The following is a 15620-nucleotide window of genomic DNA, read 5'->3' on the forward strand; positions in this document are numbered from 1 at the left end:
GAACCATGAGTGGGTAGGGTGGGGAGGGTTAAGGGATGTAGGTTAAGGGTATAAGGAAAGTAGTTTAGTTGCAGAGATGACTTCACAGGAGACAGAGGTAAGTGCTAACGCTATAGCTATCCCTAAGGAGAAGGAGCCTATAAATCTTTTAACCGGAGTCTTTCTAAAGTCAGTTTACTTCCTGGACTCCGAGCTTACCAAGTGTGCGATAACAGGAATTGTTAAAAACCGTGATAGCAGTCTTGGGGTAATCATCAAAGGTAAAAGGGGTTGTGTTTATTGGTCATACGATTCATTTTGTCAGCTTTGTGATCGTTTCAACTTAATTACTTTAGCTCTCTTGGAAAAACGATCAGAAAATATTAAGACCGACGAAGGATCAAGTATCAAAGTAAATAACGTATTTGGAAATCAGTACGCGTACATTAGTGACGGTGAGCACTCCTTGTCCCTTAATTTAGTTGAGTGGAATCAGTTAATAAAGAATATCCCTGTAATTTGTAGAAACCTCTTGGAATTATTTTACTTGGAAGTATTCATTAAAGATTTTATCGATCAAGTTTTGGCTGACGCTAAAGAACAAACAGACGAGCTACCATCTGACGTTGCTGATCGTCTTAGAAGTGAATTGTCAATATGGAGGCTGTAGTAGAGTTTCAAGCTTTTAAAGATAACAATGATAATTTCATTATAAAAGAACTGGCCATTGTTGGTGGTTCTCTAGAGTGCCAAATATTGTTTAAACCTCCCTACGGCTTTCATCAATTAAACTCTAAAGCCCAAAAAACCAATCGTTGGCTTTCTCGAAATCATCATGGTTTGCGTTGGGAAGAGGGTAGTATACCATTTAATGAGGGTTTAATTTCAGCCTTATGTCTCCCTTTTCAATGTATATATACTAAAGGTAGGGAGAAAGCTGAGTTTTTGAAGAGGTTTCATTCAGATGTTCGTGTAATAGATGGTCCCGCTATTGACGCTATGCCAGGAATAGCATGTTCTATGGGTGACCATAAAAAGTGTGCCGTACGTACTGCATACACACTTCAGTACTACTTAAGCCTTTCACTTTATGAAGCTGGTCAGTATGAGCTTGGAGATGGAAAACGTCTGGTCACTATTGTCACAAGAACCAAAGGAGCCCGAAGGGGTGATGACTGACAGCTTTATAATGAAGTTTGATCGGTTTTTGGACTGGAACATTTTATCCAATAAATATAATTTTTCTATTGATATGCTTAGGATTTATTTTCACAAAGTCAACTGGAGTCTAATTTTGAAGCGTCAAAAATTCTCAGAAGCCTTCCTTCGAGAAATGGCTCTTAATTTTGATGGGTGTTGGGATATTGTTAGTAAATATCAAAAACTATCCGAACCCTTCATTCATGACTATGCTAGTAAAGTAGATTGGGATTATATCTTGTTATATCAAGATGTAAGTAGCAAGTTTGTAGATGATCATTTATCGTATATAGATATTTCTTACTAAAAAAATCTTACAGATCATCTGAGGTGCGGTTTATATGCTCAACAAGCAGGCTTAAAACCCATAAGTCCACAGGGCATAAGGTTGATATAAACCTCAAAGAGGATCGCCACTCACTCATCAGGCTGGCGTAAAACCTGTAAGTCCACGGGGTGAGGAGGCTGGCCTAAAAACCTTAAGACATTGAGTCTCCCTCAGGCATCCTCAAATGTATGTGTAACCCCCTCAGATGATCTGGAAGATACAAAAAAAATATAAAGAAAAAGTATCCTTTGTCAGTTGCAAGAGAGTTAATTGAAATGCTTCACCAAGTAAATAACCCTCTACATTAGTCAAAGGACAAAAAAAATATATAAAAGTAAAATATCCTTTGTCAGTGGTAAAAGGGTTAATTGAAAGGCTTCACCAAGTAAATAACCCTCTACATTAGTCAAAGGACAAAAAAAATAAAAAAAATAAAAAAAATATTGGGAGGTGGCATATTTGTTATGGAGTGGCCATCACCATAGACTGCGATGGATGGGGCAGTCTATCTCAGAGGGTGTAGACCTCCTGGGGATGCCTCTGAGTTAACAAAAAAAGAATGCGCTGAGACCCCTACCTCATGGGTGGTGTGGAAACGTGGGTCAATATCCAAGCAGATTAAAAGTTACATCACAAGGTGAACTTTGTCCCCCATTTTCCCCTATTTAAGCAGGACCAACATCGAGATAGTCAGTATAGCAGCACCACTCTAGAAGTCAACATCATCTGCCATCTTAAACATTTACATCATTGTAAGTATGATTTATTACTTTTTAATATATTTTTTTTTGCTGGTCAATTTAATGTAAAAATTTTAAAATAACGAGTAAAACAGGTAAAATACAGAATAAAAACAATTCAACTATATGGTCTCTTTGACACATTTAACAGTTTTTTTACTAAAGAATACAGCAGGAAAAGATTGTTTATTAATCTCAAATTGGTAATTTCAGATAATGGACAAACAAATGTTGCAAGAACTAGCTGTCCTCGAGGTTTATGACGGTCCTTCTAAGGTCCCTTGTAAGGACCTCACCGCCGCAGAGGGCTACCCCATAAACTCCATGAAGCGCACGGAGACGAAATACGGCCCATCCATCATGGTCGAAATCGTCATGCCAAAGGGAGAGACAGCCATCACTTTCCTCCCTCGAAGATTTGTCGACCAGCTGACAAACCAGCAGATTGACCGCTTCAACAAAGGCGGCTTCAAAATCCAATGTACAGGGATGACAGGGCGAAGCCCCAACGTAAAGTTCTTTATGTAATAAAAAATATAGAAAAATAAATGTACTATTTCTTTATTTCGATTGTTTTTAATATCTTCCCTGCTACAACCAATAATTAGAAGGTAATTTGCAAAATGAAGGGTAAAAGGGTAATGCATTAATTACCGCTCCAAAGAGCATTTAACTATTATAGGGACCGCGTCTCGTTGTCCCTCCGTCTCGTTGTCCCTCCGTCTACTTGTACCTCGAGGCCTAGGGTCAAAAAATCTGCAGGTACAACTAGACGTAGGTACAAGTAGACGGTGGCTCACCCGACTAGTTGTACCTGCAGATTTTTAGGAGGTACAACTAGACGTAGGTACAACTAGACGTGTATCCCACCGACAAGTAGTATCACCTAGCTTGTACGGATGCGACCAGTTGTCCCTACGACTAGTAGTCCCTACGACTAGTAGTCCCTACGTCTAGTTGTACCTACGCGTATTTTGCATCCTTATAGTCTAGTTGTATCTATCCTTCAATTCGTTACCCTGTTTAATTGATTACTGCACGAGTATTTTTTAATAATACCCTTAATTAAATCAGGAACTGCAGTGTTCCGAGTCGATTGAGTATGATTGGCAAATATTTTTCACTGCAATACGATGTTTTAGTAGTTTTACAGACGTTAATTGGAGGCTGAAAGCTACGCCAGGGTCGACCGATTGCTGACCAGGGTCGAAATGACAGCTATAGTTGTGATTAAAATTTTCCAGCCCTGGTACCGAAAATCGCTTATTTAATTAAAACATTTATATATATCATTAAATATACAAGCAGTATATCCCTAATGAATTGCAATAGACCGCTGCCCAGCAATTATGTATTACTATTTTTGCTGATTCCTTTAAATATTTTTTCACATAACCTTAGAGTATTTGCATTGATTAGTGTGCATATCTTATAGTTTACAATGGATTTCCCAGTGATCAATGAACAATGAAGTGTACAATGAAGTTTAGGTCTAGCGGTTGAAAACTCGACAAAAACTATGCAATGTACAATACATACTTCTCCATTTAACATACACTCTAAATAATAAATGTGATTGGAATATGTTCCATTTGTTTTGATTTTATTTTCATAATTAGTTGTTATTTCGTCACCAGCATAGCAACCCGTTAAACCCAGGAATAGGCACACGGAAGGGACTAAGGCTAAAGGTGTAGTGACGTCATATCTCTAGTGGTTAATGTCTTCTCTTGAGGCGACACGATTACCGTAACGAAACGACGTGATTTCAGCGACATTCGTGGCATAGATGGTAGCGTTTCGGATTGATGTTCAGGAAGTCCGGGGTTCGAAACCCGCCGACAGTACTAACTTTTTGACAACTAATTTTTCATATCAGCAAGTTTGGTTGGTTAGGTTAGGTTATGGCAGTTTAATTTTATAATACTAAATTTTAAAATTAATTTTATAATTAATTAAAAATTATAAGTAATCATTAATTAGATTTTTATCTCATATAGTTTTTATATTATCAGCAAGTCTGGTTGGTTAGGTTATGTTATGACAGTTTAATTTTAAAAATTAAAAATTAATTTTATAATTTTAAAACAATATTTTATAATTAAAAAGTTAATTTTATCACAAAAAATTAAATATTAATTTAAATTTTTTCAACTTAGCAGTCCTAGCGGCGAACGCTGACAATACAAGATATGTTAGCCTTAGTCCCTCCCGTGTGCCCCACCGGTTAAACCCATGTTAGTTTTAAACATTTGTAATTCTTTTTTTTATGTCTTTTTAGCCTATTTTAATTTATAAAGGCATTCTGTAGATCGACAGCAAAATACATTTCCACCGAAATGCGGATTTTTTCTCTGTGATGTTCACGAGCTGATAAAAAGGTTGTAAAGAAACATGCTTGCCTACATTATTGATATAAAGTCATTTTCGGCCCTAGGTACAAAATATACTCTTAAACTATCGTAGGATCGGTGGATACTAAACTCTATCTTGGAATTGCATACACTCGCTCCTATCTTTAAGTTTACGTTGTTGCCATACAATAAATGTATAAATAAACACAAAAATTCACAAGTTTTGTTGTAAGTACCGATATCATGTATAAATAAAAACATACAATAGCATCATGTGTAAGTGTATTCTGTAAAACTTTAAACAAATATTAGTAAAATAGTTTTCAGGCAAACTATTGTTGAATGAATTAGTTTTAAGTTGTTAAATTAACCTCCACCCGTGCTATATGTTTAATGGAGTTTGTCCGGCAAAATACCATAGTAAAATTAAATCAAATAAATAAAATCAAAAGCAATTCATAACAAAAGAATAATAGATACAGAATGGACGTAATTTCTGAAAATCGACAGGGCCCACATATGCGAAGCCTGTGCGTGGGGACCAAGTTGACTCAATAATTGGCAATTTGTCATAGTCTTGTAACATAATTAACTATCACTATTATAATTATCAATACATTTTCTAAGGAGAAACAAACGTCCGATTATTTCTAGGCAGCCAAAACAGATAACTTTAGAAAACTACGTTATAAGAATTAGAACAACTCAAAAATTAAATTGTTAACATGATTTGTTTAGCCTAACGAAGAAAATCATATACGCCGATGCTTGATGGCAAATCTGTGCGTGCATACCTTTAATTTGAGACCTCAATAATAAAAATGGTCGGGTAGCAGAGCCAAACGAATAACCCATTTTCTTAAATTTATAAGATTATTTAATTATTTATTTATTTTAATTATTTATTTATTTTAATTCTTTATTTATTTTACTTGACTGTTAATACCAAAGCAAAAGCTTCAACTTCGTGTAGATATTATGCGTACGGATTACGAATAAACATAAAACAATCTTACACCAATATACCAATAAGTTTAATAAACCAAAATTGCACATACTCCGGACAGATTTCTTATAAAGAGATGCTATGTCAATATGATCAAATCTCTAGTTAATATCGTTTAGGTTGTGTATTGATTAGTCAGGACATTGATTTAATAAATAAATATTTAAACAGTATATATATATACTAAAACATAAATACAGCACAAAACAAACATATAAAACATAAATGTAAAACATAAAACATAAATGTACAGTACATAAATAGCCTAATTGTTAGAATAAATTAACAATGATCATTTGTTAAATTAATCAGTTCAATGTTATTTATATAATACGACCATAAAGATAGGCGAATGTCTCTCGTGTTTATTAGGACAATAAGACGATATACCTTATTGTTGATTCAGGAACACGCCATGAACTCGTAGAGATTAAACATAACTGAATTTTAATTTCTATTATAGTATATTTTTCCCTTTGAATACATGTTCTTGTTAAATTCAATTATATGTAAATTATTTTTTACATTCATAATAATTATTTTGTTCTTTTTATATATTTCTTCATTACATTTAAACTATATAAACTAAATTTCATACTGAGCTAGGTATGTGTACACTGCCTATGTAGTCTGCAACTAAACCAAGATTAGTTTTACTAAGAACTAATGAGCGCGCGCAAAAAAAGTCATATCTGGGTTATTTTTTCAATGGTATTTCAATACTGAGTTTTAATTACGTTTGCGTAGAAGGTAATTAAGATGTTTTTTTGAGAAAAGTTAGTAGTTAAGTGTGAAATAAACTAATTTGTCAAAGTATATGCATCAACCACCAAACTACGCCAGTTTACGTAATATCCATAAGAATAACATATACATATTTAATTTGAACTTGTTGTAATATTCTCCGTGACTAATACCGTACAAAAACACTTTATTATACTCAATTATTTGTTTTTGTAAACTCTGAATTTATTTATTTAAGATAATTGTTTAAAGTTGTTGTTTAAGCTAGTTAATGTTAGTTTTCTATAGAAAGGTACAGTTTAAGTGGAAAAAACAATGATAGCAGATCTTGACAAGAAATAAGGAAAACCAAAGTGTAATATGGATAAGGACTGACCAAGGGACACAAGTACGTTGTTGTCAAGTACAGGGGTTTCTCAATGAGCTGCAGACAAGCCAAATTTGCCTGGCTTTTGTAGCAAGTTGTTTATAATAAATTGTTGTAAGATTTATGATTTTTAATAAATCGTAGGTACAAGTAGTCGTAGGTACAAGTAGTCGTAGGTACAAGTAGTCGTAGGTACAAGTAGTCGTAGGTACAAGTAGACGCAGACGTATGAGGTACAAGTAGACGGTGACGTTCCCGACTAGTTGTACCTGTAGATTTTTAAGAGGTACAACTAGACGTAGAGACAACTAGTCGTAGGTACAACTAGACGTCCGCACCATCGTCAAGTTGTCTCTACAGCTTTGGACGGGGTACAACTAGACGCCTGTCACCAAAATGCAGCAGGTACAACTAGACGCCGGTACAAGTAGACATCGCCCCCTATTATATGAAGGGAAATATAAAATTTGCAGCTTAAAAATAATATTTAACTATTATGCAAAGAAAAATACAAAGATAGTTTAAAATTACATACCAACTTGAAAGATAACATTTATTTGACAAATACAAAGTTCTGCTAGCTAAATAGCATTAAGTATCATACAAAGAAAAATACAAAACTAGACTAAGGAAATGCCGAGGACAGAATAAACAACTCTCCATATAAAGTCATCAAGGAAATTGCAAATCATTTGGAGGTTGTTTCCACATAAATTAGCAGAGGAACAAATTTGGCAAGCTGTCAAAGAGATAGCATTGCGATTATTTTGAGGGTCAGGTCACTCTGATTCGAGGTTTTATCTCTGTATATATATCAGAGTCAAAAATTGAAGCCTCATCACTCTCTGTGAATATCTTCACCATGAAGTTTCTTTCGGTAGTGTTTCTGCTAGCCGGCCTTACAGCCATCAGCTCCTCAGACGAGGAAAATCCTCCTTCACGTTCGGTAAGTCTTAAATATTAAAATTGCTTTTTTTTAGGTTTGTATACTTTAAAATAGTCAACTTATAATTGTTTTTTCAGGTTATGTATATTTTTAGTGCCCAAGTGTAAATATTTTAAGCCACGTATAACAAGGAGCATAGGATGAGTGACGTTATCTTGAGATCTTATAAGCCGCCACATTCTTTGACGTAGCTGGAGCCGTGATTAACGACCTGTCACATTCCTTCACAGCAATCAACAACCCGTACAACCGATGATAATCACAACAGATTATTTTGAAATCAAAACCATAATTTTGTCTTGTGATTAACTAAATGTTATAATTTCAGGATAGTACTATATTGTCGTAATATTTACTTGTGCAAACATCCGGGAACTATATTACATTATTTGTATTTATCTTTTAGGTACCCAGTCCGGACATCTTTCAAGATGATGATTCTGTAAGTTATATTGAAAAAAAATACTTTTTATACTTTACATATTTCTTTATCTTTTAAAGACCTGTTTAATAATTCAGTTTTAATTTACAGGAACTATATGTATGTTATGACATAAAATCATTTCTACATTATATTAATTTGACACTGTTTTTCCAGGACGCCACTGTGGAAAACCTCGACCTTAATCAATGGAGACGTGTAAGTTATTATTTATAAGTTTACTCTTATAAACTGTTCAAAATACATACTAATCAAAACTAAATAGTTTCTACTTATAAAAATATGTTTTTATTTTCAGAATGAAATAATACATTTATTGCTTCCATTCAACCACAACAGCACCGGGGAAGTATATTTCACCAACATCAGAGGAGATTTGCTATCATATAGACGGCAATTGAATGATAACACTACCCTCAATTTATTTCCTCTAGAAGGGTTTGCTCACATTTCCCATGTAAGAAAACGGTAATAGAGTACGTTTAAAAAATCCAACATTTGTTAATCATTCATGTTTGTTAATTTGCCGTATTATTAATTCATATGTATTTTCCAGCGCCGTGCCAACGTAGAAATTCATAACATGAGGAGGTACAGTTATCCAACCCCTGAAACTGGGATTTACCCCTATGTCAGAGTTGCAACTGTTAACTCCATTGAGTGGACTCTAACTACACTGATGGTCAGTAGAAATCCTAGATGTATTTACATTAATTAGTTTTACTAGTAGAAGTAACTATTTTTATAACTTACAAACATTTACAGAGAGGTGGTGAACCAATTGACCAAGAGAGTCGTCTGTCATGGCTGGTAGTGTAAACACAGCTAACTGTCCTTCTTGTTCAAATGTTGTTTTAGACAATGATAATGGAATTTATTGTGAGTTTTTCTGCCAAAAGTGGTTTCATTCTGCTTGTGTAGACGTAAGTGATGAAGAATATATGTACATGCAGTCTCTTGGAAATAAGTCTAAATGGGCCTGTAGTGATTGTGAGGTTAGGTTTAACAAGTTAAATAAAAGCCTTGCTTCAGAAGAATTATTTGACCTTCATTCAACAGTTCTTAAGTTAATTACTACTATTAATGGTGTTGTTTCTGAAAATAAAGCAATAAATGACAAACTGGACATAGTTCTGAGGTTGCAAAGTAAGGTTAGAAGTGAGACTGGCAAACCCAAATCTGAAATCAGTAAAGTAGACCTATCTAGTGAAGTAGACCTGTTATTACCCTCCCATTCTTCTGCAACGTATATATCCAGGTCTCTGACAAAATCTCCTGTGGATGAGACTGTTCCCGAGATAGGCCTAGAACGTAAGTCGTATTCACAAGCTTTGCTGTCTAACTCGGATGAAGCTCTCGAAACAGTAAATGACGAGGGCTGGAAAGCAGCTCAAAGTCGCAGGTCTTCAAAAGCCAATCAGAAAAATAAACAACCAATCATTGGAAGAAAAGCTGTCAACGAATCCAAAATTGCTTTGAAGGTTAGGGCTGTGGAACAAAAAGTTAAGAAGAACTGGCTTTTTATTTCAAGGTTATCTAGTGAGGTTACAACTGATGAAGTTGTAGCCTACCTAAACGATAGCGGCATTAATGGTGAGTGTGTTAAACTTAAAACTAAGCATCATTCCTATAGCTCTTTCAAACTTGGTGTGACTCCTTCAGAGTTTCCCAAACTGCTTGACTCAAATTTCTGGCCTGTCGGTACTTTAGTTAAGGAGTTCATGTTTAAACCGCGACTCGACAGCAGTTTTGTTCCTTCCCGTGTTTTTTTAGGGAAGATGAACTAACTAAAGAGACTGTGTTATCATCCTCTAGAAAACTTTCAAATTTTTGCACTGTAAATATTCAAAGCCTAAGAAGTAAAATAGCCTTACTTGAGAACTTGTGTGATGAGAACGGTATTGATGTGCTCTGCATTCAGGAACATTGGATGGTTCATGAGGAAATAGGTCTCTATAATACTATTTCCAATCTAAACCTGGTAGCCTACTTCTGCCGCTCCCGTCCCTGGGGTGGTGTAGCTCTATATGTTAACAATAAACTCAACTGTAAACCTCTTGATCTGGAAAAATTCTCTGTAGAAATGCATGGGGAATTTGCTGGTGTGGTGATTAATAAACTCTCAACTGTTGTAGTTACCATGTATAGATCACCAAGTGGCAATGTGGTCACTTTTTTTAACTTATTAGAACTGTGTCTCGAATATCTTCTGACATTAGGTCTATTTGTGATTATTGGCACAGACCATAACATAAACTTGTTAAGACATTCAAGCGAGGTCACCGATTTTTTAAATTTACTCCGTAGTTATAACCTCTACTGTACCATAATTGAACCTACAAGAGAGAAAGCTTCGTTGGATACATTTATCTCTAATTTTGATCGCTGGAACTACAAAGCAGCTGTCAGCCGGGAACAGATTGCAGATCACCAGCATGTCTTCCTTTCCATTGAAACTGAATCCAGTGGTACTATTGCTGAAAACAGACTATTAGACACCAATTCTAGCCCTGAGGTTAGTTTTAGAGTATTCAACCCCTCTAATGTCCAGTATTTCAATGATATGGTATCAACGCATATTGACTTATGGTGCGAGACTTTGCCCTACCTTACTGCTAATGAGGCCTTTCATTGTTTATTTGACAACATAAAACATGCCTTTGACTTGTGCATTCCTCTTAAGAAGAAAACTTCTCAAGCAGGTGTTGTAAATAGCAATAGAAAAACACACTCCTCTGACTGGTTTGGTCCTGAACTATCTAGGTTAAGGAATTTTGTTATATTTGTAAGTGATCTGTCAAAGAACAACCCTACTCTAATTCCTTATTTAAAGAATTTAAGAACAAATTACAAAACAAAAGTAAAAGAGGCTAAGCAGGCTTCAGTGGCTGCTTCTATCTCCAATGCAGCAAATCCTTGTAAAGCAGCTTGGGATTTTATTAAAGCCACCAAATCAAAGCCCACTGTCAGTAGCAAAACCTTTGCCCAAGCTGAAGAATTTAATCAATATTTTGTAAATTCTGTAGAGGAACTCATAGGGGGTTGTAGCACATCCCTAACACCAAGTACTAGTACCGATAATGTAGAAAATAGTCTTAAATCAGTCCCAATTGTACCTTTTAACTTTTCTTGGAGGCCTGTGACGCCAACTGCTATCATTAACATTGTGCATAGCTTTAAACTGTCAAAGAGTAAAGATTGTTTTGACATGACGATTGAACTGCTTAAGGGTATAATTAATGTAATTGCTTCTCCCATGGCTACCATCATAAACACCTGTTTGTATGAGGGGGTATTTCCTGACGCCTTGAAAATCTCCAGAGTGGTACCAGTTTTTAAAAAGGGATCTCATGATAACTTGTCTAGTTATAGACCTATAGCTATAATTCCCATTCTGGCAAAGGTGTTTGAGGCTGTTATGCTGGAACAACTGTATGAGTACTTTGAAGTGCATCACCTGCTTGTGCCTGAACAGTACGGCTTTAGGAAGGGCAGATCCACTGTTTCGGCAGTGGACTCCCTTCTTCAGGTAGTGCTTGATTGCTTTGAAACCAAACAAAACACTTCTGTCTTGCTCTGTGATCTTTCACGAGCTTTTGACTGTGTCTCTCACCAAATTCTTCTTATGAAACTTGAAAGATATGGCCTGCAGAGTGGTGCACTCGACGTACTCAGATCTTACCTTAGCAATAGACAGCAGATAGTATGTTGGAATGGTAGAAATTCCACCCCTTTGGCAGTAAATCATGGTGTCCCTCAGGGCTCCATATTGGGCCCTTTCTTGTTTTTGGTGGCCATTAATGACCTCTACTATGAAGTGTCAGGTAACGTTATTATTTATGCAGATGACACTACCTTGTTTGCCAAAGATCCTGACTTGAAGCTCTCAAAAACCAAAGTTGAGGGTTTTCTTTCTACTGCTACTGCCTGGTTCAATGTTAACAAACTGATCCTCAATGAATCCAAGACTCAGGCAATCACCTTTAGCTTGGGAAAGTCTGCTGAGTGCACTGACCATGTAAAGCTGCTGGGCTTTACTCTGGACCCTCACCTTGACTGGGGAGATCATATTGAGTCGCTGTGCTGTAGGCTTAACAGGGTTATATTTTTATTGAGAAGACTGAGTTCTTACCTGCCAAAAGATTTTATACGTGTTGCTTACTTTGCTTTTTTTCACTCTATTATTGTCTACGGAACGAGACTCTGGGGTCACTCGCCTAAAGTCAACAAAATTCTGGTTCTGCAAAAGAAAGCGATGAGGGTACTTAGTGGAGCCCAGGATCTCGCGCACTCCAAACCACTGTTTCTCCAAAACAAAGTCATGACTGTATATAATGTATATATTTTTCAATGTCTCCTAGAAATTAAGTCCAATGAAATATACCTACCTAGAAATCAGCATGTACATAGCCATAACACTAGAAATAGGTTTGATATTTTCACTGTAAGGCACAGACTGAGTAAATCAATTAATTGTTTTCCTGTTACAGGTTGCAAGTATTTTAACCATCTGCCTCTTGAAGTGAGGCGTTTGCCTTTCCAAAAATTCAAAGCCTTTCTAAATAATTGGCTCCTAGAAACACCTTTATTTGACTCTAGTGAGTTTCTTAAGACAGAGGTCCACCTGTAATTAGGTAATGCATGGTGTGTGCTTTTTTTTAACTGCTTTTTGATTTTATTTTCTCCAAATGTGCATGGTTTTAATCTGATTTATTTAACTTTTTATTTTGTATGCTATTTGACTTAAACTAAGCATGGTTTGATTTGATTGTTAACCAATCTCTGATGATGGTTTATTTTTATTTACTGAATTATGTATTGACATAGCCTATTATGTAATGTTTAATGGCCAAATAAACAATTTGAATTTGAATTTGAATTTGAATTTGAATTTGAATTTGAATTATTTGAATTTGAAAGAACACCTTCAGTTATGGCAAGGAGATGTGACATCCAACCATACCGTAACTGAAACCTCAGAGTATTTTTAGAGTCCGAAGTGCGGCGAACGCAGATGGAACACATCATTATGGTAATTTATCAGTATAATCATTTACTCACCTTTTAACCATTCCTAATAGCATCCCATCGTAATAAGTAATTAATACAATTACTAATAACTTTTAATTTATTCCAGCTTGAGCCTGCACTTCTGATGAATAATGACTCCCACTTCACAAATACAAGAGGAGATATCCTCATATATTTAGCCAGAACGGCTCGAGTGTAGGAGTTTTGCCAACGGGTATCAGGTAGAAAGGGTCTTCATCCATGAATTCCACATACTGCGGAGTTTTGCCAACGGTTGTGGGTTGAGCGAGAGCGATTACACGTGACCGTGAGAGTGGCTTCCGCTAGGGGTGGACAAACCAGGCAGGATGCTGACTGTATTCAAAGAAATGGAGTTATGCATCTCTGACTGTGAAAGGAAATGTATTGAATTTTTAACCTAACCTAACCTAACCTAACCTAACCTAACCTAACCTAACCTAACCTAACCTAACCCACTGCGACAAGCGCATAACTGCCAAGCGTAGACAACCCTGACAATCGCTCTCCCTCCCTCCGTCACACTCTTTCTCCCACCACCACCGTTGGCAAATCTCCGCACCAAGAGGTGGCCGAAGGCATCCCCCCCATCTACCTGACACCCGTTGGCAAAACTCCGGTTCCCGAACGGCTCCACTGCCTCCAATCGGCTATCATCAGATAACCTATGTAAGTAAATATAACTAGCTATTATACATTTTCACTGTAAGTATATAATAGATTGTTGGTTTATCTTTTTTTTTCCTTTTACAGTCAGAGGCAGCAGACCGTTTTGTCCAAATATTAAGATCTGTGAGTGGGGGTCATTTAACCATAGAATTCAGCAGCACCTATGAAGATTACTACAGAAGGCCACGTGATCCATTTTGGATACTCATCACACATGAGGTAAGACTAGTATCAATGTTCACTATTAAATAGTACAGTAGTATGATTTAGTACCATGTAAAATATTTATTGCATAATTTACATCATTTTGTTTTTCAGAATAACGGCAGAATTCCTGAAGGAACACGCTGGTTGTATTACAATTCGACCGGCGAAGGGTCCTACATTTCCCATGTATTTAGAGGGACCCCCGGACTTCTAAGTCGGATCGAAGAACAACACAATCAGCACCTGATGGATGCCGTTTCAGGCCTTCGACCAGTACCTTCTGAACCTGTTGCTGGACCATCCAGAAGGATAAATCCCACGGTAAGAATAATATAAGTTTAGAATAAATCTTTAGCATCTATAATATATGTATATTAGAATATTGATATATTTTACATTTTTTAGCCCGTGGATGACTTCGACCCGTCACAGGCACAGGGGAACGAGCTTCTCTCTGACGAAGTACTACCATCTTCACCTCGTAGTCCTTCGCCAGAGACCTCTTCATCCCATGCACTGCTAGAGCCCCATCCTCTCTGCCGGAGCTGCCAACGGGAAGAAAGAATCCTACGTCAAAGAATGGAGTTTTTTCTAAGGGTGGGTTTTCATCGCCTAATTTTATTTCTCTTACCCAACCATAACTAGAGACATCAACAGAAAAATAAAACTTGATTTGTTTTCAGGATATCGATGCCGACAGTGGTGACAGAGCTTCGTGGAGAGCTATCGGCCACCTCAACACCACTAGGACAGAACTAAGGGAGGTGTTGACATTGGCAGATTCTGCAATTGGAATGGCCAGCCGAGCAGAGATGGCAGAAGTTGCTCCAGTCATCTGGAACGAGATCCGGACGTCCTTGGAGCGGATCCTCGTGATGACAGGACAACAGATGGACGATAACATCATTCGAGGTCAAGAAACCCCAACCGAACCTCAACGGACCATCACCTGCCAGATCTGTCAGGATGCTCTCCCGACGATTGTGATTCAGCCTTGTCACCATACCCTTTGTCCGGCATGCGCTATTCGATTATACGTTTGCCCGTTCTGTCGAAAGACAGTAACGGGCAGAAAGAGACTCTATTATGACGGATGAGTTCAATTACTAAAACATAGAGTAAACTTTAAATCAAATTTTATTATCTTTTCTCATACCATATATTCCATTAATCACAATTTTACATTTTTTAGATTTATAATTTTATGTTTATCAAAATAGATCTAGTAAAATAAAAGATATATTGATAAATTTCGACTATTCAATTAACCTACCATTCCCTAGCCTATAAGTAGAGATTTATAACCAATCAGGGACGAACTTATTTTCAACCAATCAGAGAACGCCTAATTCAAATATTTTTATCCGTTAATTTCAATACCACAGTCACTTATTTATAACCAATCAGGAACGAGCTTATTTTCAACCAATCAGAGAACGCCTAATTCAAATATTTTTATCCGTTAATTTCAATACCACAGTCACTTATTTATAACCAATCAGGAACGAGCTTATTTTCAACCAATCAGAGAACGCCTAATTCAAATATTTTTATCCGTCAATTTCAATACCACAGTCACTTATTTATAA

At 36.3% G+C, this 15620-nt stretch overlaps 2 protein-coding genes across 2 annotated transcripts; both read left to right on the plus strand.

Moving 5' to 3' along the window:
- The first annotated feature begins 1958 nt into the window (after positions 1–1958).
- LOC128988638 (uncharacterized) lies at positions 1959–2793 on the plus strand. Its single transcript, XM_054410119.1, has 2 exons — positions 1959–2259; positions 2461–2793. Exon 2 carries the CDS (start codon positions 2464–2466, stop codon positions 2773–2775), a length of 312 nt encoding a protein of 103 aa, XP_054266094.1. The 5' UTR covers positions 1959–2259; positions 2461–2463; the 3' UTR covers positions 2776–2793.
- Positions 2794–14571: 11778 nt separating this feature from the next.
- Positions 14572–15128, plus strand: LOC128997617 (inhibitor of apoptosis protein-like). The gene is made up of 2 exons (XM_054423258.1): positions 14572–14628; positions 14715–15128. The coding sequence occupies exons 1-2, from the start codon at positions 14611–14613 to the stop codon at positions 15126–15128; spliced, it is 432 nt and encodes a 143-aa protein (XP_054279233.1). The 5' UTR covers positions 14572–14610.
- The last annotated feature ends 492 nt before the right edge of the window (positions 15129–15620 follow it).

This window comes from Macrosteles quadrilineatus, unplaced genomic scaffold (assembly GCF_028750875.1).
Source record: "Macrosteles quadrilineatus isolate MER2022 unplaced genomic scaffold, UCM_ALF_1.0 Scaffold_1__1_contigs__length_201487025, whole genome shotgun sequence".
In the NCBI taxonomy this organism is placed as follows: Eukaryota; Metazoa; Arthropoda; class Insecta; order Hemiptera; family Cicadellidae; genus Macrosteles; species Macrosteles quadrilineatus.

Excerpts from the sequence above, each read along its gene's own strand:
- LOC128988638 (XM_054410119.1), top strand. The coding sequence starts at position 2,464 with ATGGACAAACAAATGTTGCAAGAACTAGCTGTCCTCGAGGTTTATGAC.